The sequence below is a fragment of the Recurvomyces mirabilis genome, assembly GCF_035927965.1.
Source record: "Recurvomyces mirabilis strain CCFEE 5264 chromosome Unknown scaffold_38, whole genome shotgun sequence".
Taxonomy (NCBI): Eukaryota; Fungi; Ascomycota; class Dothideomycetes; order Mycosphaerellales; family Teratosphaeriaceae; genus Recurvomyces; species Recurvomyces mirabilis.
The window spans coordinates 88369-114928 of record NW_027041972.1 but is presented as its reverse complement, the minus strand read 5'-3'; the positions used below and the strand labels follow the sequence as shown (position 1 = coordinate 114928).

Here is a 26560-nt window from a genome sequence, read left to right as displayed (position 1 = left end):
CTCAGGCATATCCACGAGCAGTGGTCTAGAATCATGGGCGAGATCGATCCCGCGCACGCAACTCCGCACGCGGTATCATGCTTACATCGCAGAGTTCCAGCACTGTCTTCATCCGATAGCCAGTTCGTCGAGGATACAATCGGGTCTTTATTCCCACGACTTGAAGAAAACCAGAGAGATGCCCTGCTCTCGAGGGTGCTACAATGCTCAAGGATCCTGTCGTTAGAAACGTTTTTCGCGGACATCATTTACTTGGAAGTCTGTTACAGCTCACTGCGGGTCATGCTCCCAGCGGGTCGCGAATGTGTGTCCAAAGGAGTTCAATCAGCGTTTCGACGTCTCTACACCTCGGGGTCATCAGACTTCGAGCACTCATATCTCAAGCTTGGGCTGTATTGGATGCGACACTTCCCTGAGATGTCTGACAATAAGGCTTGTCAGCCACGACAGCAGGGTAAAGGGAACAGGTACCACAAAGTGAGAGTACATGATGGCAGGACGGCGGCCTTCCTTGCGTATGCAAGCTCATTGGGCTTCGACACATCCTACGCGCCCTCTTTGGTTGCAGAGCCCTCTCCAGATACCGAGGAGGCCTCTTCTTCTCCACCGCTCAGTACTGACGCCGCAGATCTACCGCTTAACGCCCGGTGTAATAGACCGTACTGGCACAGCTATCTGTCGGATCGGAAGTATGCTTTCATATCCCACATGACAGCAACACGAAGCGCAGAGAAGCGTAGGTATGTGACATCCTTCGCCATCGCCAAGGATATCGTAGAACGATTCTGGCCATGCGGAGTCATCCGAAATACATCAGCGAGTACACTCGAGGATGGTGTGGAAAGCGGCGAACCGATTGTATCGGCAAGGGACGAGACGGGTCCCAGCAGATTGGCAACAACCACAACAATCATTGCTCAGGGCCTCAACTCTGGCAGGCCTTCGACTTCCACACCACCGCCGGGTATCATCATCACACAGCCACCAAACCAGACCGACGCTCTCCGATCATATGAAGCGGACGGTACTTCTCCCTTCAGAGAGTTGCGGCCACCTCTCACTTCGAGACTGACATCCAGTCCCACACCACGTAGCATGTTGCCCCTCCAAGGGGCTAGTACGGCCCTCGTCAGACGCAGGGATGAGGTGGAAGACGATCTTGAGGCCCGCGAGAGAGCACTTCGGCCGCCTTCCTCGATCTACTCTAGTCAGGATGTCACTGGTAGAACGCTCAACGACGAAGTGACGACAGCCCTCGCAAACCTTAGACAGGGCGGCCCTCGGTGGGCAATACTCGGCATTGCCACTGATATTCGGTACGGCTCCGATGGCGCAGAGCTTGAGCGAATCCTTATCCACCACTCCATCACGGGTGCGAATGCGTTGCATTTGTGCCAGTCCACAGGGTCTTCACGACTTATCAGTCCGAGCGTAGTTCAGTCGACAAGCGAATCCTACGATCGTGTATACCTAGTCTCTCCCAAGATACCATCAAGCTGGCAGCCTACATCAACGACGTATCGCGCACGTCCACTTGCTATCCATTTCCCAGGTGCAAGTGCTATCCTGTCACTTTTCATGGAACCTACTGGAGATTCGCGAAGGAAGAGGATTTCGGTATTCAATAGCCGTGACGCTGTGTTGTTTGAGGGCCTTACTTCCATGAGAGCAACGTACTGTCGAAATTTTGAGTTCGCTGGTCGACTCGCGGGACAGGTGCAGATAAGTATACGTGATATGACAATACAGCCAGACTCGACTACAGCCAGGAATGACACTTTGATATTTGTATGCTTCGAGAGATTGTGGATGGAGCAGCTGCCAATCGCAGACGCGGATTTGTGTGAGGAAGACGAGGAGCTGTAGTCAGCCATTGACGCTAGTGCTTTCCTATATATTGCTACACCCTTCTCTTAATCCCTTGTCCTCTTGATGAATATTACGAACGATGAACAATCTCACAAGACGAAACACAGTTTGGCCTCGTGCTGGAGACGATCCTGAGCCTACTCAATCCTCCACCGCAAGTTCGCCTGCCAAGCTATGAACTTCCTTACTAACCGTCTATAGCAGGTCCCGAGCACCCTTGACCCTATGCCTTCTGATCGAAGCCGACCAAGGCCCGGTCTGACAATTGTAGTCCCGCCGCCGGGCCCAGTACCCCCGCCCCCTGCTTTCCGGTCCGGGTCACAAGGTCGAGAGAACCTTGCAAATGCAGTGCAAAATCCATACGTGGTTCCCACTTCCAAGACATTGGGTCATAGCATTGTGGTAACTCGCAAGTCTGTCTGGACAATCTACGACCCTATTGTCGCTCGTAGCAACCAAGGTCACTGTAAGCAAGGATTTGCAATAGTGAGCCGCAGGAGGAAGTTGCAGAGAGGGATAGCCGAGGGCGACGTGGTGGTGAAGGCTCAGCGTCTGACGTTGCCAGCTAGTGTCAAGCACTTCATGAAGCCGAGGTGCCCTGAGCTGGTGGACCTTTATGCAGCTTTCTACCATGGGGACACGCTATGGCTATTGTATGAAGAGATGGAGATATCGCTCGAACAAGTCCTTGCCCTCGATCACAGCCCTTGGGCGATCAACCCAGACCAGCAACATCCGCAGATTAGCGCGATCAGCCTACAAGTACGTGGGTGCACAAGCTATAATCTTTCGGTTGAGATGCTGACCATGAAGCTCTTGCGTGGCATTGACTACGTGAAGAAGTTTTACGGACGATCGTATGGCGAGCTCGTTCCGGAAAACATCTTATTGAATCGCTCTGGGGCTGTCAAGCTGGGTGCGTCTATGCATTCTAGCATTTCCAGATGTGTACTAATATTGCTATGCAGCGAACATCGGCGTCGTGATTTTGCGCGATACCCCTTTGGAAGAAACCAATGACATGCAAGCCTTTGCAGCGATCCTGATTCGACTACTACTGCCGGTTGAGCCCAAGACCAGCGAGACTTTGTCACGACTCGACCCACGAGCTTTCGACTTTTATACATGCGCCCAACAGCACGATCTGGAGCTTTTACTTACGGTGAGTCAAGGAAAGAAATGGATCGAAGTCTACGCTAACTGTGATACAGCATGAATACCTATCCATCGCCAATCCCCAGTCCCTAGCGAAACTCGTCATGTGGACCAGCCAATCTGTATTCAACCCGCCGCTAAATGTGACTTCGCCTATGCTTTTCGTCCAGTGATGAAGAGCTAGACAACTGTGCCTCCATGGAGAGGCAGAGCGTTCTTTGGTTGATACTCCAACTCTATCAATTTCACTCTAGACGTACGGGCGTGCAAGGTTGCAGTTCTAATGTTGTGGCGAAGCTCAGGGAAGGCGGACACTAGGTCTTGTTAGCACGTTCCATTGCTGAGGTGTACAATATACAGCGTACCAACTATAGCGATCTTGGAGGATGCAATCCTCTTGTCATTCACAGTTTCGTTGATATAACCCGGGATATCTGGGATATCAGTCGCTCTTCTTATCCTCTGACCCCAGAAATTAGAAGATCGTTGGTTGGCAGGGTTTATTTTCGAGTGGATTGAAACTTGCAGGATCTAGATCTCGTCAGAGAGAAAGGATACAACAGATGCAGATGTGAACACACGCATTTATCGACATCCGCCTGGAGAAGCTCGTCCATCCAACCACTCATGGGGTCGTATAGTCGATCGGTGTACCACACGAGCCTTATAGATTGCGTATAAGCGGCGGCACGTCTGATGAGCTCCATGAGTCTCTTCATGATCGGCAGGACTGCGAACAGACCAGAACCGGTAGCGAATAGCAGGACACAGCCATAGCGATGGAATTTGGTCACTGGACCATAAGGTCCTTCCAGCCAAGCTCGTCTCATTGGAAGCAATGGACAGTACCGCTGGATGTAAGACGTCCAGCCCCTCTGCTGTTCGATCAGGAGATAGATGTCCTGCACTCCGTTAAACGTCCCTGTGCTGGTCGAGGAGCTATCAGGATTGCTTCGCAGCCCTGATTTGGGTTCACTGCCCCACCAAGCAACGACGAATGGATGCCGCTGGAAAGGGGACAAGCTTCCAGAAAGCACCGTAAGATAGACGTACTGACCTGGGTGAACCAGCAGTGGCCGTGGCAGGCGTAGCTTAAGCATAAGACATCCTTTGGTGCGCGCCACGGGTGTACCAGGATCGACTGGAGTATTCTGTGCCTCTTGCATAGTCTGTTCGGCTTGTGCAATGTACGTGATGTCCAGAGGACTCATGCCAATGTTGCGATAGCACTGGCAAACCATCTGGTAGAGTAGGCATAGAAGGAACGTACTGGTCGAAGTGATGAGAAGCACGCCGGCTAATGTCTCGATTGCGTAGACGTGTGTCCATAGTGTTGTTACCAGGATGACTGCGAAGGCCAAATGGCTACTAAGAAAGACCTCGTAGGCTACATGCCTCCCAAGAGGACCGCTTGTGAGCAGTGCCATCGCGATCACAGCCTAGGCATGTTAGTATAGCTCTCCGAGAGAGGTGTGTCGCATACCATTAGGCCACTCGTCCGCTGCCGCCCTGCCAGAGGGCGCGCATAGGCTAAGACTATGGTGTGAAAGACTGCCTGCACTGTTGCCATGATGCCAAAGGCAGCATGCATGTGCTTCACGGCTACAAGGGGTATACCCAAAGCATGAGCTACCAGGCTGGCCCTTGGAGCTGCAAAGAGCGGGACCAGATGTATCAATGCAATCATGCCAGCCCGCGAAGCCGCCTGCACAAGTGAGTGAGTGCCATAGATGTTGCAGAACACGGTCGATGCCCAGTGTATGATAACGAGCAAAACTTGTGCTCGTGACGGATTGATGCTGCGAAATTCTGGGAATATCCGTGGTTGTATGCAGCATGCCAAGATTCCTGACCAAAGGCAAGATACTAGCGAAAGCAAACGGGTCAAAAGTCTCAGTGCGAGGAAGACCACGAAAGGTCCGAGTAAAGCGCAAAGGTATATGCGAAGAAGGTCCATAGTCACAGTGTATTGTGTACAGATCTGGATTCGAGGGGCATCGCTGCCTCTTAAGGGTGAACGACTCGGTGACAGAAATAGACTTCATGCGCATGGATTGCCGTCTGATAGTCTATATAGGTGTCCAGACGAAAAATTACTGCATTCTTCCTGGTCCTCCCGTATATGGCGCTCAGTCCAAAGCCTGCAATCTCTGGTCTAAACATGGCTGTGTGGCTACGACGATCACGAACACCATCTGATTTGGACGAAGCTCTCGGCGATGAAGCGTCTGGCATTCCTCCACCATCGTCACCCGCTCCCAGACCTGATTGTCTTCTATTACTTCGGGATGGCACTATGCAGCCTGCGTATCGAGACCTGATCCAGGCGTGGTTAGAGGACGCCAGTATCATCGCTGAACGATACACATTGCCTGTGTATGAGATGCCACACAACGTCGAAGCAATCCAGATATGGCTGGCTTTGCAGGAGGGTACACTAAGCGTAGATTGCGAGACGCCAACCGTTGAGTCGCTACTGGATCTTGCGCGGCTATGTACATCCAAGGCCGAAATTCATATGGCTCGCCAACAGATTCAAAAATGGCTGGGTGAGCATCTTGAATCTCCCGCCCCAGATCTTACCGCAGACGTCCTAGAGATCGCACTTCTGTGTGGTTCTCGCTCCGACGTAGTCGACGCGTGTCGAGCGCTGGTGGTGGGTCGAGTCTCCCACGCCGAAGTTGAGCGCGCTGACAGCCTTCTGGGCCTTGTGCCTCCCCCAAGTAAGTGTGAGCCGCAAGTGATACGTACACAGGCTAATTATCGACAAGTGCGCATCGCCACGATGAGAGCGAAACTACAAGACACGATCCGACTTTACACCATGAATGGCTTCGAAGATCACCCGTTCTACCGTTCCACGTCGACTGATCGACATATTTGTCCGGCTAAGGCGATGGAATTGGCGCTCTACGCTCGTGCACTCCATACGGCTTCTTGTTTCCCTTTCCCTGACGATTGTAACTCGATCTGCCTTCACTCGGCGTTGAGTTTGTTTGCCAAGCAGGGCACACATACTGTACACGTGCAAACGTGTACCGAATGTAGCTATGTGTGTCGTGGGCGTCAGCTCGGGCTGCTTCCCATTATTGCACGAACGATCAACGGAATGTGTAAGACCTACATGAGCGACTTCGAGCGGTATATGGCACACCTTCCCACGATGTAAATTAGATCGGTAATCGTACCGAAAGGTCTATATGAACAAACTTTGAATAGCTCCTGTCAATGCCAAAACCTCTAGTGCGAGTTCGGAGCGACCCAGACTCCCTTCATCACCTCGTTCCGTTTCGTCAAGCAACGATCGACAGAGACGAAGTGATTCCGTGACATGCAGCAGGGCTTCATCCATTGGTACGGCAACGACGTCATCCACTGCTCCGTCCTGTTGATTCATCGTATTGTGTGTGGCGAATATTTCCTTCTCCAACGCCAATAGTGTCTCCCTCAAAGTCAGCTGCTGAGGTGTCGAGGAGCTAGCCTGGCTATATTGTCGATAACGCCAGGTTCCTGAGCCGTGGCTCGATGTATCACACCAGGCGGCTTGTGGCGGTGTTCGAGTCGATACCGAAAGCCTCGGACGTTTCAACACCGTCTCTAGACTCGATAAACTTTGCGAACCTAAATCATCTCAGCTTGTCGACTGCCAGACGGGAAGGAGTTGTACGTTTGATTGCTTTGGTGGTCTGAACCTCCGGTGGACGCAGAGAAGTGGATGTCAAAAGGGGAGTTCTGGCGATTGGTGTAGGTAGCAAACTGTCTGGTGAAGCCATGGCATGAGTTTGGAAGTCGAAAGGATGTCGAGGAGTGGAAATTCATATATTGGAAGGAAATTCGCCTCATGTATAATACGCCTTCACGCTAGCTCGACTGGTAGTAGGCGACTTCTGCCTTCACTGATGCCCACAAGTCGGACACAGTTTGTTCGTCCCGCCGACCACAACATTGGCGCCACAGGTATATTTGATAGCAGGCGGGTATCGTCGATTCTGGATTCCCATTAAATTTTCCCACATGACGAACTTGACAAAGCACTTACGATCTCATTAATATCCAACGGCCAATCCTCTGAATCTTCTGACTTATATACGGCAAGGCGCTCCTTGAACGCGAGCACGATGTAGACTTTTGCACCGCATCTATGAGCGAGCTCACATGCATGCTTAATCAGCGTACGCGAACGCTTGCGATAGGAGTCTTTGATCAGGGTTGTAGCCGGCCGAGCCATCTCGAGAAGACGTGAAGAAGCGCCGCCTGAGGGCAGGTCATTGGCTAAATGTACTTTGATCAGAGTGGGTCTCTCTGATCGACACTCCCAACATGCGAACCCTTCAAATACTTCAGACTGAAGTCGCTCGACTTGTTCTGCTCGGCCATACTTTTCGCAATGCAGAACACTCACGAAGAGACCATGTCAAGTACGTGGCTCGAGGACTCCCAGACCACCGTGAACAATGAGCAACACCTGGTCAAGGACTACCAAGCCATGACCGTGAATGATGAACTTCACCCGTCCGAAACTTCGACGTCCTCGATGTTTCCTCCGGAGCTGGATGTTGCTGGATCTGGATCAGGACATGCCTCTCCACCGTAATTAGTCACTCTGATGGACCTCGTGTCATGCATACTGACCTTTGGTTGAACAGTCCAACCATACGCTATAGCAAGTCCGCTGCTTCCTACCCGATATTGATCGCGGACACGACTTCTATAACCGTCAGTCAATTGACTCAGGTCGAGCAATGGCTATTTGACCGGCTCCCGACGACCAGGCATCCTCAGGAGCTTGCCCGTCACTTGCTTCATAACGATGGTCAGCAGATGACCTCCGAGGACGTGATGATGCTTTACCGCATTGCGTACTGGAAATCCAAGCCGTGGGAAGACATCGATACTGTCTCCCTCACCAGACTTGTCAAAGAGGACATGGATCAGATCTGGGATCGAGTGGCAACTAAAGTGTGTATATACCATGTCAAGATGCATGATGCCTTTTTGCTAACACGAACGCAGATGCAGGATGCTGGTCGACCTCAGTGGCCACCTTCAGAGCTTAAGGCGCGGTACTTCAGTACTGGTCCAGTAATCAACAGTCACGCAATGCTGTCATAGACCAGAGAATCCACCTCTTCCGAGTACAGCATATGACCTAGTCTGATGGCTTCCGTCACGACCCTTCGCGCCACTCCAGACTCCCAGGTAGAGATATACATAGGCAATGTATTGGATACAGACAGTAGACTGTTCTTTAATCTCCCCAAATGTCCAGTATTGCTCGTTGGTGGTGGTACAGTCGTTCGTATGGTTGGCTCCTTGAGGCCATGTTGTGTATGACTTCGTCGCAGCCGCTCTGCTAGATTGCTCGGTTCTGTGCGGGGGGTATGAGGGATCACTACCGTCCTTGATAGGGTACAAGCGCGATCAGAGAGAAAGTCTAGCTCGCGGTCCATATCTTGTCTGACCCTTCTGATCCACGATTCTGCATCTTGAGGAAATAGGAAGGCATATCCGCCCTCAGAATCATCCTCAGCTGCAGCCAGGGAAGGCACGGATATATGCAGGATCAAGACATCCAATGACAGGGGCCCAGACAGGGCATATTCCAATGAATGTCTGCAGAACTCCACCGGTGGTCGCCTTCTGAAATGTCCCCCCAGCTCCCAACGTATATGTGATCTGTACTGTTGATAGGTATGAGGTCGTAGAGTGAGATGGAGCCGCCGGATGTGTTTAGTGTTTATGTTCCATGCAGGAAGAGAGACTGCTTTGTCGTCTGTGACGGGACGTGCTCTTGCCGCAAGGCTGACGCTCGCCGGCCTGAGGTCATATACCGGTGTGCAAAGGAGACAAATCCCGCGGATGCACTCACTGCGTTGATAGAGCGCGTGGTGGCCGGGTGAAGGGAGACCACTCCAAAGTGTGAACGTCTCGATGTAAAAGGTATTGAGACCGTAGAGAATTGACAAAGCTTCCTGGTATATTTGCTTGTTGACCCTGAGCAGACGAGGGCAGATATCCAGTGTCTGTGGAACTGGCCAAGTCGCGGCACGCGATCGTAGCGCATTAAGATCGATGGGACCATTTGCGACCAGGCTGTACTCATAGATGATATCTCGGAGCTCAGATGGTAGCCGTATGAAGAGAGATGCGGACATTTTGACAATCACAGCAATGTCCATGAGATCGCCGTCTTCTTATAATAAGATTCGTGGCTATAAAAAGTACATATATGCATGCCGGCATTGCGTCACCACAAATTAACCCCTAAGCCTGCGGGCTTGTAACAGTCCAACTCATGGCTTCGGGTACGTGGCCACCTTGATAGTACACCCAGGTGTGGTCTGAGCCACGAAGTATGTAAAGTTATGAGGCAATAAGAGCGATGCTCCTGTCTCAAGTATAACTGGATAGGCGGCGTTGTCGGAGCTTGAACTCATGACGACGCAAATCTGTCGACCTTCTGCGCTGCGGATCCAATTATAGCTATTTCCTGCAGCTGCAAGTATAACATTGTAGTCGCGTAGTACAAGGACCTCCCAGGCCGGGGTCGGAACACCTTTATCGAGGGAAGAAGCACCTAGATGTGTGAAATGCACAGGCTCTTCCGGCAGCGCGACTAACGGAGCACTGCCATCGAAAACTTTGACTGGACTCCCACTCACATGCTGTGGGTGGGCGATCCACTCGCGTACAGCAGCATAGTCGACGAATGGCTCACGACCGGTCTTATGCACGGAGGTCTTAGTCATGAATTCATCGATGCGCCTTGCTGCCGCAAGCAGATCGGAAATCGTTCGTGGATGAGTGGAGGCCAATACCGGCATTGTTGTCGTAAATGAGGCGGAGATGTTGTCGGAGATTAGAGCATCGAAACTTGGAGGAGGAAAGCCCTCCCACGGCGTACGCGTGTTGTTCTCAAAGATGTCAGAGCACGAGTCTCCGATAGCTGGGAAGCTGAAGTAATCATGCTCGATGGTGACAGGAGGGCTGCTGACGCCTTCGGCTAGCTGCTGGAGAGCTTCGTTGAAGGCCTCGCTGCTGACACTATCGATGGCCTCACAAGATGGATCGTTGTGCTCGATCCTTGGCAGTGTCGTCTCTTCAGTATCCTCGTGGCTGAGACTAAATGCAGCTGCAGTCCCGGCTGGTGGTGCTCGCACAGTACTCAAGTTTGTCTCACTTTCTGTGCGACGCTCAACGGATCGTTGTACACCATCCCTAGATTCACGGTTGTACGGACGCTCATCCTCGCAGTATACATGAGGTGGCAGTGGTTCATCATCGTTGCTGTTCGGTATCGGCTCGAGAAGACCACTTTCAGAGTTTGCCATGCAGTCAGTGTTTTGCCCCATCATATCTTGAGACGTCAGGGGCGAGCTCATGCCAGGGTCAACGCGGTCAGGCCCGTCATTGGCCATTAGAGCTTCGCAGATATCATCCGGAACGTCAGCATCGTCATGAATGTCCTCGTCCTCGACAACAGTAGACATAGAGAGGGCATTGGCTACTATGCTTCGGCCGTCTCTGGAATCATGGGACTCTGTCTGGCCGTGGTAGATCAATGCTGGTGCATTCGGACTTTGCTCGTGCGAGAAGACCTCATCGCGAACATCTTCTGCCGCACTACGCACGTCGATGTCTGGCGACGTCTGATCACTTAGACCAGAGTCACTTTCACCAGAGCTGACGAAGAGATCGGGCGAGCGTGGTATGTGCAGGCTGGTCGGCAGCCGAAGTCCAGCGGCCCGTGTAGGTGGGTATCCTGGTAACTGCTTACCACTGTATCCTGCACGTGCTGTGGAGGTGGCTCGTTCGCATGGCGAGGACGTCTCTTCGTATGAGCTCTGCTGTCCATCCGCAGCATCCCCACCACAGCTTGTCCACGGTGTGGAGGGTTGCTGAGCGTTCGTCGGTCCTTCCGGAGTCACTGCCCTGACTGACCCCGCGCATGATGCCTGAATCACCAAGGTATCCGTATGTGGTGTTGATGCGGCCGGAGTCTTCTTCCGTGGTGTGGCAGGTTGGTTCTTGGGAGGAGGTCTTTTTCGTGGATCCTTATCCGGTATCAGCAATCCATGAGGGCTATATACCAGTGCAAAGGATTCAACGAATGATCGCATACACGCCATTGCATCCTCACCGACGTCGCTCTCGAGATCATCTCGAAAACAATGGCTGCCGACGAGAAGAACTGGCGGGTCCATGGCGGCATTTTGAAGTGCAAATTCGATGTCGACCTTTGAGATTGGCTTTCTCCAATCTCGGATCTTCTCTCCGGGGAAGTGTAGACCGATATAGATTGCTTTTGCATCGAGAAACCTCTGTCCTGACTGCGCTGCCAAGTGTCGCGAGATCATCGCCGCGTTGATACGCTGTACTGCCGAATGCCATGATGGAAGCAGCGTAGCGAGCGTAGCAAGTCGTTTGACGGAACGCGACCCAAGCCGTTGGAAGGTGTATTCTAGCGCCGGTTCTCGCCATGCCCAAGCGATCCCAACGATACCTCGCAATTCGGCGAATGGTGAATTTGGGTTGATTAACTCGCTGAGTTTGTGGAGTGATTGAAGCCAGTCAGGCTGGGGCCCGTGCCGAGTACCTGCAGCGCGTGTCAAGACAGCACTGTAAGCCGCCTGGAGGCCTAGTTCGTGATTAAGTAAGCCTTGGCTGAGTTCTAACAGAACCTCGTCCTTGTCGTGTGCGCCAACGGCTTCGCATCGATGATATACATTGTCCGCATACTCTATAACGGCCACCAGATCGAGGGCGGAAGTGTCATCAGACATGGTGCATGGTACCTGCAGCTGCGGCAGATTCAAGGCTTATCAGAACGGTGCGTGATACAGTCTTATTTGTGCGATCAAGCGCGGGGCCTGCGGCGCTTCCTCGCACCCGTGCCGCAGACGAGCATACAGCTCGACTTCTCAAGCAACTGCGAAGTGATAGTGCGTTGTTGGTACCCACCCAAGCGATTGGCACAGAGTACATGCGTACGGAGATAGCGGCACCAACTACATGTGTACGATCAAAGCGGCACCGAGAGTGACTGAGCTGGGGATATTCTGTACTGTGTCGCCAGGTGACCACGGGAACAGACGCCTGGTGATTGATGCACAAGTTCAACGCATGGAGGGGTTGACTGGTCCAGGTAGAGGACGACATCGAGATCATAGTACAAGGGCACAAATATATGTTATGTACGGGAGAGTCGTCTGGCCACCTTCTTGGAGAGGGCTTCCGGCATAGAGCATCAAAAAACCCAGACAGATGGCGGCGTTAAGGTTATGAACCAGGGGCATGAGCCTATGCAACGTCACCAAGTGACCGCGAATATGGTCGCCTGGTAACATTGACGGGCAATACGTTGACCAAGTCGGACAGACCGTGACGCTGCTACTGTGACGTGGAGTTGGGCGAACAAAGCATGGCGCCAGGCGACCGCAGAAACGGTCGCCTGGCGACATTGATGCTCGAGTTGGACGCACTGTTGCGGCGACTCGCCCGTAGACCAAAATAGAACACGTCACCGAGGTTGTCAAGTCTGGAAAAGCATCCGCGACAATGTATGTCGCCAGGCGACCGCAGGAATGGTCGCCTGGTGACATTGAGACACGAGGTGAACGCATCGTTGCGGCAACTTGCCCGTCGACCAAGATCAAGCATATCATCGAGATAATTGAGTTTGGGAAGGCATCTGCGACCATGTGTACCGCCAGGTGACCACAAAAATGGTCGCCTCTTGACCTTACTGTAACGCACAACGTTCATCAAACGCAGACAGACGGGTGACACTGATATCACAGAGGTCGGGGCACAGACCATGTCGCCAGGTGACCGCAAAAAGCGTCGCCTGGCGACATTGATGTGTAAATTCAAGGGCGGTCATTGAGCTAGCGAAAGAGTCTGCGAACATCCGTGTCACCAATGAAAGCGAACATGGTCGCTTGGCTACATCTTGGAAATCCATGGCCGGAATCAACCACGTCGAGGGCTTGACCTTGTACGTTGGAGACCCTCAAAGATTGTGTTCCTAAAATAAGCTGGCCATGGTGCGTAGCGCTCTAGACATAAAAGACAGTCATTCTAAGCTCTATTCCAGTACTTTCTGCTGGCAAGCACGCAACATGAAATCACTATCATGCTTCGTGGTTGCGACACTACCTCTCCTCGTTGAACATACTTGGGCTGGCTCGGGCATAATGTGGACGAAGAAGACGAACAGTTCTATCTTTCTTGCAACATCGATCGCATCCGGAAACGCTGAGGCATCCAGCCTGTTCTCGGGTTGTCAAGTCTACGACGCGGGTGGCACTGCAATCTCGAATGGCTCAGGCTTTCCTTGCGTCAAGCTTGTCTTTGGATGGATGCTCTATGCCATGGCTGTGACGCCCAACGGCGACAACGACGTTGCTACCGCCATTTCCGGCCCCGGCAATGTGACACAGCACTTCTCCCAGCACATAAGTCGAGCTATTAAAGAACGGCGGGTGGACGACAAAGCTTATCACCAGGCCAGCGTCAATACCTCTGCCAAGCTTGTAACCAATGGGTCCACGTTGCAATTGAGCAAGGATGGCGGCTACACTACGGCATCGTTGATCCCGCCCCCAACGCACAAGCCGCGGGATCTGGTGTCCATTCCGGATTGGCAATACTTTCGTTTTAGTGGAGTCGATGGTCTCAAAATCGATGGGACGAACTACGGCATACCCCAATCCAGTACTTACGAGAGCGACATCATGAAATTGGCGGACGATTTCTACTGGGACATTGGAAACTCGGATCGCTGGCAATATCAGATCTGTTCCAATGAAGAAAATACGCAAATGCTGGTCAATGGCAGCATCATCGTTGAGGCTACAGGTTTTGGGATCAATGTTGAGCCACTTGCTGCTATGTCTTGTGAAGACGTGGTACGGTACGCCAATGTTCAGGGAGCTTAGACGGGACATCATCCACAGCGCCCTGGCTGGTTCAGGTAGTGCCAGTCATTCATTGGAAAAACAGTTGTGAGCGTATACTCGTGCTTAGTAGATTTCATCCACCACTAGAGGTGCCTTTGACATAGCATGCAACACTTTCTTCATTGCTTGAAGCTCGGACATATTGTTCAGACAAGTCCAATATGTCGTTCACGAGAGGTCCGTGCCTTTTACGACGGGCCGCTACTAACTTACGTGTTGGTGGCGTGTCATCGTTGTGATTTGCGCAGCACGCAAGAACGAACGTACCTCCGTGAGCATTATTTCAACTCGATCTGAGAGCTCCGGACAGTACAGCCTGTGGACTACATTTTCGCATCAGGCCCAAAGACCCAAACGATCGATACTGCAGCAGAGGCAATACTTCCAATCCTATTCTCTACGGCACTCAAACAGAGAGCACGCCATATCTTGAAGGAGTTTTCTGGTTTCATCTGCAGGAGGACTGGCAGTAAGCTTACGTTCTGAGCTTATCGTTGCTGAGACAAACGTGTATAGCTAATTTCTCGAGTCAGCGCTTTTGAGCACGGCGGGAGTCCAGGCAATGTCGGCTCCAGCAGAACTTCTGCTCACGACACTGTTGAGAGCTGGCAGAATCTCCCACGAAGAATGGCAGAGCTGCGGCAGCACGCCATGTCAGGTGAGACTTGTGCATCTGCAATACGGTGACCGACGCAACAGTCACGCTGCCTTGTCGTCGGGACTGAACATGCCCGAGATACTGGAGTTGGTCCTTGCTTTTTTGGATCCGGCTGAACAGCTACGAAGTCAGGCTGTCTGTCGCGGTTTTCGAGCAGTGGTCAATACGTCACCAACAATCGCGGGGGCTATGTTCCAGAGACCAATGCCGCAGCATCTTACAAGAGGGAATGACCTTGCTGCTGGCACACTCTTTCCTGCCCGGGTACCGTACCATTTAGCGGGCATATATTGCAGAAAATCGCGGGTCCGTGGTCGACGTGGGCTTTCTATACGTGTCTCCAGTCGATGGGTCCGACATTATTGGCGGTTATGTAGAGATGGTGCAACACTTCGCGGCGTACTGATCAGTCAACCACCACCCAAGAGTGTCCGTATCTGGGCCGACTGTGGGTGTGGAGAGCGACGCCAACTGGGCATATCGAATCGGAAAGGAGTGACCTTTGGAGAGCTGTTCGAAAGGCTTAGACGCTACGGGTACCCCTGTTGGCATTGTACTCGTCATTTCTATATCAGGGTGGTTACTTCAGCCGACGATGGTTCTTAAAATAGTTACAGGAGGAAGGAGTCCGGCTGTTCAAATACTGCGATGATTCCATCTTACTAGCCAACATCCATCGTTGACAGATCTTCACTACTACTGCAGCCCAGTCATCATGCCTAAAGACACTAAGCTATATGACATACTGGGCGTCCGCCCGGATGCAGATGCGACGCAAATCAGACATGCATACATGCAACGATCTAAGCAGACACATCCTGATAGACCCAAAGGAGATTCAGCTCTGTTCGCAAGGTTGGCCACGGCTTACAATATCTTGATCGACCCCAAGGAAAAGGCAGCCTACGATCGAGATGGATACAAGCACACCCCGCTCTCCGATCAGGATGCTAAGGCAAGCTTTTCCGACGCATACAAGGATGAATATGTACTGGATGACGAAGCCGCCAACTTGATAGACCACTGGGTGCAAGAGGAGACTCTTGATGAAGTACCGAAGATCAGTCTTGGCACTGATTTTGAAGGCGTTCCAGAGAATCTTGCGAAACTCTTCGGCGACTATAGCCTCATGTCCTCCTCCCCAAGAGGTAGACAGGCGATTAACAGTATGTCATTCGCTCGAGCAGATATGGAAACGCACTAATGATCAGCTCTGTAGATCTGGCATCCTATTGCGGGAAACATTTCGGCGCCCGCAATGAACAGATCCTGAAGGATTGGGACGGGAAAGACCAATTGACTCCCTTCATCGGTAACCAGTACTACACTCGAGACGGTGGCCTGGTGGATAAGCCAGAGGTTTTGAAGTTGACTTGGCCTATAAATGATCTTATGAAGCTTCACCGAGAATTCGAGGACGACTTTCGTCAACTTCTCGAAGGCTCGGCCGGAGCGCTTGAAGTTCTGCGCGTGGCACATCGCCCGAGGTACAATGCCATGCTTACACAAAATCTTCCGGTTATGGAGGGTGTGGCCAAGAAGATCGTCTGGGCCACTATTGATGAGACTCTACGGGAGCTTAGAAACCTCGCATCCAAAGAGAAAGGAGTAGACACGGTATGGAAGACGAAGAGAGTCAAGTATGATACGCTTGCACGGCAACACCGCTTTCCACCGGACTGGACGCAGATGGTTGACGAGAAGTTGGCACCTGACCTCAAGAGGACGATTGCTACTCAATCGACGTGGAAGCCAACCACTGCTGCTGCTCAATCGAAGGGGAAGCCTGCCACCGTCGAGAGTGAAGTTAGGGACGAGGTCGGTCATGATCTCGGAGTAGCTGGACCTGTAACCTATCCAGATCTTGGTCCCATCTCAGCTCCAAGCACGAGAGGCAGTGGAACAACCCATGCTATTACAGCTACTGGTGACGATAATACTCAGGCTGCAGGATCTCCATTGCGAAGTCCCAAGGGTAAAGAGGCGATCCGGCCGGACACGAATGTTCTTCATGACGATGTCACTAGATCCATCATGCCGCCAAACAACAGAGATGCATCTGTCCACCAGGTTCACGCCGAGTCAAGCTCTAGTCAGATTGGTGCCCCTGTGTCGCGAGATCTGGGAACACTGGAAGATGCTAGCGCTGAAATTTTTGTCCGTGATTGGAAGCAGAACTCCTTCAAGGTCTTTGGCTGGCGGACTTTCGGAAGAGCTGAGCAGATATTTCTGGAGACCGAAAGTGGTCAGCAGTTGGATTCCAGCAGTGGTCGACGGTCGGCGCTAAAGATACTTCGCATCGAGTCCGCAAGTCCATATCGTGCGACGCTCGAGACCGTCAAGCAACAGCCCATGCTAGACCTGAATCGCAAACAGCTGATGCATGACGACCTGCGACGACACGACCTTAGTGATCTCAACATAGTAGCATTTGCTCAGAAGACGCCAGGCGTTGCGCCAGCATCCGGCTACCCTCGGGACACCCCGTGCTACTTCATCTCGAAGTCTGAGTCAGGTTATGGCATTGCGACAAAATCTGATATGATGAGAGCTTACGGCGATCATGCAGTGGGACGTATGGTCGACGAGATCTGGAAGAGTGGTTCTAAGGATCTTATAAAGCTGAAGCCAATGCAAAAGCGCCTGGCGATGGAATATGCCGCCATGAATGACAGCGACTCAGACAGCGACTCGGATTCGAGCGAAACCCCGCTCATGTCTCGTGACGGTAGACGAGAGGTGAGGCGGCTTGGCTCGGGGTACAGAGCTCGCCCAGCACAGCCATACTTGATGCTTGGGGCGAGACAAGGGAAAGCTCATGCCGAGCAGTCGCAGGATCGTGTTGAAAGTGCAGTCGCTGGCCTCGAGGACCTATCACTGGCTGGGCGCAAGATCGTGTTTTCCAACTATCCTGCCATGACTGGTGAACCTCAGACGGCTATAGAAGCTCTGAACAAGCTTAGGGAAGCAGCCACAGATGGTAAGGGCGAGGATCTGGCAGTCATAGACCAGTTGCTGAAAGCTGCGCTAGAGCTCAGAGCAAAGGAGAATCAGCGTGTCTACGTTTGATGTAGAACAAATTTTACTTATCTTATAACGTTACCGCGTATCTCGCTGTACTTACGTATAGTCGGTTCCTTCTTGACAAAACTTCATACTGTGGTAGAGAGAATGGACATCCCTCGGGTTTTGAGATGTAGGTCTCGATACATGTCTCATCTGTTCCACTTTGACCTCCCTGACGGCAATCTAACTAACAGACCAGCCTTACAGTGAGTCTCGATCACGAGACATCAGTGTTTGATTTGAGGAAGCTGTACACCGCTTTGGTGCCCGATGGGCTTCGAATTTATTTTTATCGGCTGCGTTCTTTTTCTCGGCAAGCTACGACCTTAAGCTCATGCAATCCGGCATGCTGCCAGATATAGAACCGGACCGGTGATACTACTTCTTCCGTAAAGAAGCTGCTTGCGTACCGATCACGGACTCTCTGAAGACGCTTCTGTTGGATGTACCGCGGATATGAACAGGTACTAGCAACATAAACATCGGAAAAAGAGGAAGAGCTGTTGGGTTGAACTGGTCATCCATGAAGGTTGACCAGTAGCTTAATCTTGAGCCTACAAGAGTAACTTATTCTATTCTACATCCGTGATCCAGGAGCATGGAGCCCCGAGATCTATAGAGCATGACAGAGACTGCTAGAACTGAGATCATGGCACCATATTATATTCTCTCCAAAGTACATGACTTATGTAGGCCACGACGAAGCCATTGAGCTTTATGCCTCACTTCGACGCTTATACTTGATATCGTGTCCGTTGGACAGATCTTGATATGACCGGGCCTCACATAGGCATTTGGTAGCTTTGCGTATTGCAACAGCTGTTTTACGCATGGTATCCAGCGTCTCGCCCATGATCTCAACTGCTTTGGTGAAGGACTGAACAGCAAGAGCCATCCTGTCATCGTTGTCTTGTGGAGGACGTGTGAATGGCTGGTCGGTGCGGTACAGGAGTCGTCCGCGCGATATGTCGGCTTCTTCAGGCATAGTGATCGTATCCCACGGATCATGTAGGTCTTCGTCTGTGGACGGTGTCTCGACTAGAGATTGGTAAGTGATGATGGACTACTGCCTTTCTGGATGATTTCCACCTACGCCACGACATAGCTGGAGAGTCGGCCATCAGATGATAGAATATGAAGTAGAAATACCTCCGTGGCCATATCATATCTTATAAAGACCTGAACATCGGTTCAAAAATAGATCAGGGTGCGCCGACAGGAACTGCCGCCATGACACCTGTTGGCGCTAGCCTGTAGGGTCTATTGATTGCATCACCATAAGTGAGTGAGGCCAGATCAAGGTGTGATAAGCGTCGGAGATTTGGGGATATGAAACAGGTTATCGCTAGGCTTCAGCGGCGCAACGGCATATTCTTCGCCTCTCACATCATCAGAACACGACGCAGGGGGGTGCCAATCACAATATGCTGACCACAATCGGATTCTTTGACAGAAGCATTGAGGGACGAGTAGAGTTCTACCACTCTGGAGACTGTTCGGTCTGGTGGCTGCGGATCCTTACCAAATGCTTAAAGTTCTTGGCTTGCGGCATGGCTTTACCAACCTTTCAACAGGCGTCGAGACCTACCGATCCTGCGGCCATGGAGGATATATCTCCGTCCGGCGACGAAGCCTCTTTGAGATTCGAGGAAAATGATGCAGGACCGAAGTGTCTATCGACAGACTCATTCAGAGACCTCGTCGGGCCAGGAATCTAGATTGACGCTGCGTTGGTCGCCCTCTTCTGTGCCTACCTGCAGCAGTATCAACGTGGATGCGACATTTCATGGTAGCATTAGCGGCATGCATAGAGCGCTAGCATTCGTCGATATCTCGATTCAGACGTGCATCTGCTGAAACTTGGCTTCGTACAGGTCTCGTCAATGGTTCGTGGAATAAGCGCTGACGTGGTGTGGTTGGGATTGAGCAAAGCATCGGGCCGGCCCGCGTCCGATCATCCTCGAGGGGAAGTCAATGGGCGCGTTCCTGTCAGAATGCACAGCCAGTCTGGGATCAAATGCTACTTAAGACAATGCATGGCCCTGTCACATCTCCTCCACCCCACTTTTCCTTCTTGTGCAGCATTCTACCTCCCTCTGTCTAGCACGATGGTCATCGCAATACTGATCCTATGCTTAGTGTGGCCCACTACTCAACATCAAATTGTCTTTGAACAGCAACAGCAAACAACGCCAGTCCTTCGAATCAATCCAATGACTGTCCCCACCCAACACTCACCTGCACAATTGTTCCAGCAGACATGCTATGGCGAGCAGGCATTTATCAGCTCCCACAAGCTAGCATGTGCTGGCTGTCGTTGCTGGTACGAATGCGAGATCGAGCAGCATGGCTGGTAAGGTACGAATATGCACGAGAGGCCATCAACTGACGATCGTATAGCAAGGTCTGCAACTCGGCCGACTATCGCGGCAGCTGCAATGCCGACTATCTGCGATCTAAACCCAATAATGCTCGAACTCGTCGGGAGGTGGAGCTGTCTGCGGTGGCGTTCTTTCCAAGGGGAGTTTCGACCAATACTACAGGCATGCGCGAACAACATCATGGTGACAATGGAGCGGCACTTGTCTTCGTCAAAAACTTTGTAACATCCTTCGTTGGCTGAGATCTTTTGGACATGAGTATATAGTAGTGCTACAGTGAGCAACAGATTATGGAGTCCTTCTCGATAGTCCGGTGTCTTCCCGAACAGCACATGAATTCTTGCTTCGAGTCACAAATGGACAGATTTTGCTGCTTTGAAAGAAGTATTTCCCTCAAAGGCACAGAGTTATTTTCACACCGAGTTTCGTACTTGGTGCCTTATAATTGAAGTTGCCGTTCGCCTGGGTACTATATCGCATACACACCATCGATCGGGAGCTTATGGCATGCGAGGGCGCTGTGAAGGAAGTAGACCTTGCGGCAATAGGTTAGTTGGAGAGCGAGGTATTTTCCAAAGATTTGAAAGCATCGACTTCTGTTGCGCAGCAAAATTCAAGATGTTCGCGTCGAGAGTCTGACACACAGCAAGCGCATTGGGCAAGCATATCTCTCCCTGATCCGGGAGCAATGTCAGCGCTTCGGACTGCGAACGATTGACGTGTGAAGGAAGGGAGACGACCGGGAGATGTATGAGCAAACCAGACCGTTGCTGATCTTGCGGACCAGGCGGTGACCCCCAACGAGTGGATGTTGCTAATCGATTTCCGCCTGTCTCACAGCGCCATGGAATTCCTTTGAGCCGCCCAACTTTCGTGGTTGCGTACTGAACTATCAAGATTACACTACATGCCCAGGAATAGGGAAAGTCTTCATTGTATGGGAGTGATGACTCCATGCCCTCGCGAGATGATATCTCCCTGTGTCTAATCGAATTGATAGCCGGTTCTTATAACTCGGTCCAGTGTGCCAGCTCGATATGATCTAGGTCGTCGTTTGTGTCGGACGGACGTCGTTCTGCCCTCAGGATCTCATACAGTCTGAGACGAAGATGATCGAGTAGAGATCGAATCCACCAAAGCATACCACCTTTGTGTTCTTGTCGATGGTCCGAGGCTGATATATCATGGATACCGTCGGCCGGAAGATGACATAGTGTCTGTATATAAATCTTTGGTGCTTGCTCGGTCCTATTGCACAAGGAAGGGGTGTGCATCCTGGCCGTAGTGTATATGAAGATGTGTGGAATGAGGATGGTCCTGGAACAAGACTAGATAGATTTATGCGCTTCGTAGGGACAGAGTAATTGAGGCAGATGAGCAGTACAAGTGAGCAGTAAGATCGTGGGGAGATGTAGAAATTACGGTGTCATGGACTCCAACAAGGGCGCTGATGGCTGCTCCACATTTAGGCAGATCTCATAAATAATGCAGTGCGCGCAGTTCTTATGCTTCAGAAAAACATTGATATCTGCTACGCGATGCATCTCTGGATTCGCTGTCGTCTCTTGGTGGTACAGCTTGTCACTGCTCAGATCCAGTGGCCAACGTTCGCAGGCAACGTTACTCGAAGCGTAGCATTTCCTCTAGAGATCGACAACGGCAATGCAATTGTCGGGAAGCTTTACGACGGCTGCTACTGGTATGATTATGCAGGAAACGATCTATCTGATGTCGAGCCTCTTGTACCACCGTTCGATGAGCACAACGGCGAGATCTGCGTGGTAGCACTGCTTGGATATATGCTGGAAGCAATGATCAGTACATCCAATCAATACGTCGCAATGGCTTCCTCAGGCAAGGGCCAAGTGCAAGACAATCTACCCGCACGACGTCGAAGATCGGAAGGAGTAGGAAGCAGCTACATCGACCTCGCAGAGAGACATACAACATCGATCGAACGCTCAACCGCAGTCGTCGCCAACGGTCTCACTACGGATTTCGACATCGAAGCATCGGGCAGCATCTTAGCCGCCCATACAAACAGCACCCATTCAGCCGTACATTTTTCGAACACGACTAAAGTCCGTCGAGACTATCTCCCGACAAATTCGACGCATTTCCAGTTTACGCAGATTTCCGGTCTGAAGCTTGTGTCTCAGAGGACTGGAGACTGGTCTTCCCCGAGCATGAGGCCTGATATGTTAGCGTTCGCACAGGGGCTTGCCGGAGACGCAACGTACAAGTATGGGGCCCCATTCAGAGCTTCGGATACATGGGCTTTTAGCGTCTGCGCTGTCGGGACAAATCGGACATTGTATCGTGGTAAGATCATAGTTGAAGAGTATGGTGCAGGGATGAATTTTGAGGACGACATGCTGGTAGATGGTCCCTGCTCGATCTTTGAAGGATGCTCTGTGATGTTGTAGTATAGCTTCATAGATCGATTAAGCTGGTCTTGCTCGCGTTGATGCTTCATCACTCTGTTTGTGCAACAATAACATGTTCAAACATAGCCAGGGACTTTTCCTGGACGCTGCGCTTGTGTGGTCATGCGGTGCCACGAAGCAGTATCAGCGACCATGAATAGAGAGACAAGCGATACTGTCATGGTGTGGAGTGTCGTGCATCTCCACCTGAAGACAGGAAAGAGTACTCTATTGACGCTGCTACCTCAGTCAGATGTCGATACTGGAAGAGACACACATTGGACCGAGGTGCTGATCGCTTTGACGGGACTAAGATGTTCTCCTCTCATGACATCCTATAGCAGAGTTCCATATGAGTATCACTCGATATTGCAAGTCTGCCAAAATGACCGGCTAATGGAGCTAACGCCCGTTCATAAAGGGGCCCCCTTTGTAGATTTGTAATATGCTGATTATTCCTTGAAGCGCAGCCATGAATTCTTCCTCACATGGCCGTGATGGGCTTGGAATTGTATGGGAGCTAATGGATGTTCGTGAGGGCGGCCTCAAGTCCACCTGCACACGGCTGTGACATTCTGCGGGAGCTAGCGGGCGTTTGATAACGGCGTCTCTATTCTATACATATTCCTACATCTGTGATATGCTCGGCGTCATGCGGGAGCTAGTGGACGTTCGAGAAGGGCGTCCTCACATTATACATATTCCTACATTGCGTCCCTGTACCTGCAATATAGCGATCCTCGTTGATGAACTCGCACAATGTTTATTCGAAAGTTACTATCAGAAGGATCGCCAGATGCGCCTCGTCCGGTGCCTGACGATACTCTCATTTTCTCTTTCACTCTTTACGAGTACGAGCCGACTTCCCAAGACAGTGAATTCAAGGGCAAGATGTGCGCGGGAGCATCGTATGCCATTCCACCTACGACTAACAGGCACATAGTCTTTCCAAAGCTTGTATGGAATCACCGGCGATCAACGTCCGCCCTGAGTGTACGATTCCCGCGAGATTCTACTCATGATAGACAATAATATCTCTAGGGCTCCGAGGTGCGTTAACCTCCGAAGCTGGAGGCATGGGTAGTGGTGAACATGCGATCTTTTGGATGTGTGTAGACCTGAAATTCATATAGTAGCTAGAGCTAAGAGAGTGCAGATCGAGGACCTCCCACAGCGCACAGGACGACGACATGCCGGACTGTTTCATCCTGTCAGATAATTCGCAAATCATTCATTATGACAAAGACTGATATAATACAGGGACATACACCTTCGAATGATCAACTATCACCTGACGAACTACCGTCCGGATGCATACGAGACATTACCAAGCCTTGCTGAAGCAACTGCACGATTTAGAGGATCTGGTCGCCTTGAGGCAGCATTTCGCTCAGCAAAATCTATCTTTGCGGAATACAATAAATGGGGTGAATATGGTATAGTGATGCCCTTCAAAGACGTCGACCTCCGACCAGATGAACGTCTGGTCGAGCTTAAGGGAACAACAATACCATGGCACGGCAATCTCAGTCCAGTCGTCGAACGTCACATTGTGCCGCACCGAATCCGTGCTTGGGAAGGCAAGAATGTAGCATACGCTTTTAGTCTACGATCTGCGACAATGAATCCGGTAAGAGATATCATGTTCGAGCAAGAGGCAGTGTCGAATCTTGGCGGTCTGGGGCTCGTACGCTTGGAGACACTCCCACATTCGGACTCGATCGTCGTCCCGGAAGTTGAGACTTTCTTCGATCATGCGGCAATAGTATACTCTGACGAGATTTCAAAAACGTTGTTGACGGGCGATGAGCTGATTCCAATAATGTGGAAGTTCCGATTATGTCAGGAAGGTCCCAGCTCGCGCTACAGGATCACGCCGATCCGCTTTCGCCTCCTGAATCATCAGTCTGCTGGGGTAGATTCACCTACGCTGTCGACAGGAGTAGCCTGCACAGCTCCTATCCGGACGCCTGTGACACGCCCAATGCCAAAGGATAACGCCCCTACAAGACCGCTGCCTCCGCGTCCGCAGCAATGTGGTAGGATGGTCAGCTCCCCTACGACGTCGACAGCAATGGCGATCTCAGCCCGTGTCCAGACGCCCGTAAGACAGTCACCATTCACCAGCGGGGCTGCTCAAAGACCGCTACCTCTATGCCCGCCGCAATACGGGGAAAGAGTAGACTCACCCGTGTCGTCGACAGTAGTAGCAAGCCGTGTCCAGACGCCAGCGATGCAGCCGCTGTCATGGAACGAGGCTCCTCGAAGGCCGTTGCCTCCGCGGCCGCAGCCGTTCTACTTCAGCGATGATGCTGTATCGCCTCTGTTCAGCAGTCAGGCGTTCTAGATTTGACGAAGTGTTGCACTAGGAATCCGAACAAGTAGTGTTGATCATTTCCTGACATAACTGTACTTGCCGGTATAGCACCAAGTTACGGCTGCACCATGGATTTTCAGATGCATATCTCCTATAGCGCCGTGTCGCAGTGTGGCTGGCGACATGCTAGGCTCGACGAGAAGACACCTGACGCAGGTGGATGTACGCAAACTCTGTACGAACAGTTTGATGTGGCCGAGGCGCGAGTTCGACCCAGGATCTGCATTTTCAAGAAGCAATTCAGGTGGATTCCCGACAATGCGGAAAACAGGAAGCGTGATGCACTCTCATTCTCTGAGGTGGTGTTGCGGACTCCTTGATAATCTTGCGAAACGTTTGATTGACCTGTATAGCTCACAGGGGATCGAAAGCATAAATGTCTCTCTCCAGGATATTGTTGAGCAATTTGCCAGTTCCAAACACGGACTCCACAGCGCTTCTTTTGAGATTCTTACTAGTGTCGAGCTCATACGATGTGTCCGGACGTTGTGGATTGTAGTCTAGTATCGAACTCGAAAGAGAATTGCAAAGTTGAAGGAACACTGAGCCGGATGAATGATATAGTCCCCCAATGCAACAGTGATCAAAGCCATATGCAGGTGCCGTCCATGCGGACGTATCATCCCGCAGACCACTTGCAATGTAAGCAGCAAGACGTGGGTGGTGACGGGGTTGCACGTGCAACTCTAGCGTCTACCATCTGTGACTAGCACTTCTCTTTTATTCGTGGACCTTACAGCAGTCGCTCTTGCATCCTCAAAACCGAAGCCTTTTATCAGTCTACTTTCCATATTTTGGCTATGAAGCGAAAGCACGTCTGTTCAGACGGTGCAATGTCAACGCATCTAGACCAGAGCCAAAAGGTAATATGGCCGTGAGTTTCAGTCGGTCGACAAATTACTAACACAGCAGACCGCAGCGCCGCACATGCGCAGATGGTGGTATGGCCGCAATAATGGATACTGTTCCGGCCGAGATATGGGAAGGAATTTGCTGTGATCCTGGCCTGTCAATGATCGATCTGATACACGTATCAGTGACATCTCGAGCACTGAGATCAGTCATATGTAATTCCAAGACCTTGCGACAGCGCCTTTATCTGGAGGGATGCCCGAAGGTGGGCACCGATAGCCACCAATCGAATGAGCTGCTGTTCGCTCGAGGCACCAGCAGCATACTTTGCGACAACCTTCCAGCAATACGCAGTATGTGTACCAACGGTGTCTTTAGTGGTATGCTGCTGTTCCAACCGCCAGCGGCCTTGGTCACTTTCAAGATAGACCAGCTCGATAAGCGCGGCAGGAGCGAAAAGTGCATAATGATCGACTGCGCCGACGGTGTCAAGGTGTCCCACATATATGAGGCTTGGCAAATGCAACAGCCTCAGATACAGGCCGGAATCGTCTACGGCATAGCAATTGTTCAGGAGCCGTCTGCTATGATTGAAACGGAAGCGGGCGACCTAGTGGCGGATATAGTAACGCTACCACACATCCATGGGCTTGAGCTGCGCCTCAATGCGCTTGAGAGAGAGGCGATGAGCATACGAGGTGCGCTAGCTCTGCTTCGTGCTCGAGTCGCAATAGCTGCGCCTTGAGGTATCTAGCACCTGAACACGATAAGATCAAATTGGAGAGCGCTAGCCAGCGCTTGGGATACGTCGGCTG

The 26560-nt window shown here is 51.5% G+C and overlaps 8 protein-coding genes across 8 annotated transcripts; 5 read left to right on the top strand and 3 right to left on the bottom strand.

Annotated features, from left to right (window-relative positions):
- Nucleotides 1-33: 33 nt before the first annotated feature.
- Nucleotides 34-3197, top strand: LTS14_010195 (uncharacterized protein; the record flags this gene model as incomplete). The annotated part of the gene is made up of 4 exons (XM_064842872.1): nucleotides 34-1716; nucleotides 2071-2785; nucleotides 2838-3031; nucleotides 3081-3197. 4 exons carry the CDS (start codon nucleotides 34-36, stop codon nucleotides 3195-3197), a joined length of 2709 nt encoding a protein of 902 aa, XP_064689556.1.
- Nucleotides 3198-3269: 72 nt separating this feature from the next.
- Nucleotides 3270-4451, bottom strand: LTS14_010194 (uncharacterized protein; the record flags this gene model as incomplete). Its single annotated transcript, XM_064842871.1, has 3 exons — nucleotides 3270-3338; nucleotides 3394-3555; nucleotides 3606-4451. 3 exons carry the CDS (start codon nucleotides 4449-4451, stop codon nucleotides 3270-3272), a joined length of 1077 nt encoding a protein of 358 aa, XP_064689555.1.
- A 734-nt stretch (nucleotides 4452-5185) lies between these two features.
- Nucleotides 5186-6193, top strand: LTS14_010193 (uncharacterized protein; the record flags this gene model as incomplete). The annotated part of the gene is made up of 2 exons (XM_064842870.1): nucleotides 5186-5747; nucleotides 5796-6193. The coding sequence occupies 2 exons, from the start codon at nucleotides 5186-5188 to the stop codon at nucleotides 6191-6193; spliced, it is 960 nt and encodes a 319-aa protein (XP_064689554.1).
- A 1218-nt stretch (nucleotides 6194-7411) lies between these two features.
- Nucleotides 7412-8136, top strand: LTS14_010192 (uncharacterized protein; the record flags this gene model as incomplete). Its single annotated transcript, XM_064842869.1, has 3 exons — nucleotides 7412-7614; nucleotides 7671-7983; nucleotides 8038-8136. 3 exons carry the CDS (start codon nucleotides 7412-7414, stop codon nucleotides 8134-8136), a joined length of 615 nt encoding a protein of 204 aa, XP_064689553.1.
- Nucleotides 8137-9317: 1181 nt separating this feature from the next.
- Nucleotides 9318-11807, bottom strand: LTS14_010191 (uncharacterized protein; the record flags this gene model as incomplete). The annotated part of the gene is made up of 1 exon (XM_064842868.1): nucleotides 9318-11807. The coding sequence occupies one exon, from the start codon at nucleotides 11805-11807 to the stop codon at nucleotides 9318-9320; it is 2490 nt and encodes an 829-aa protein (XP_064689552.1).
- Nucleotides 11808-12986: 1179 nt separating this feature from the next.
- Nucleotides 12987-13964, top strand: LTS14_010190 (uncharacterized protein; the record flags this gene model as incomplete). Its single annotated transcript, XM_064842867.1, has 2 exons — nucleotides 12987-13021; nucleotides 13121-13964. 2 exons carry the CDS (start codon nucleotides 12987-12989, stop codon nucleotides 13962-13964), a joined length of 879 nt encoding a protein of 292 aa, XP_064689551.1.
- Nucleotides 13965-15358: 1394 nt separating this feature from the next.
- SIS1_2 (Molecular chaperone (DnaJ superfamily)) lies at nucleotides 15359-17712 on the top strand (the record flags this gene model as incomplete). Its single annotated transcript, XM_064842866.1, has 2 exons — nucleotides 15359-15809; nucleotides 15863-17712. The coding sequence occupies 2 exons, from the start codon at nucleotides 15359-15361 to the stop codon at nucleotides 17710-17712; spliced, it is 2301 nt and encodes a 766-aa protein (XP_064689550.1).
- Nucleotides 17713-18424: 712 nt separating this feature from the next.
- LTS14_010188 (uncharacterized protein) lies at nucleotides 18425-18812 on the bottom strand (the record flags this gene model as incomplete). The annotated part of the gene is made up of 2 exons (XM_064842865.1): nucleotides 18425-18747; nucleotides 18803-18812. 2 exons carry the CDS (start codon nucleotides 18810-18812, stop codon nucleotides 18425-18427), a joined length of 333 nt encoding a protein of 110 aa, XP_064689549.1.
- Between the last annotated feature and the right edge of the window lie 7748 nt (nucleotides 18813-26560).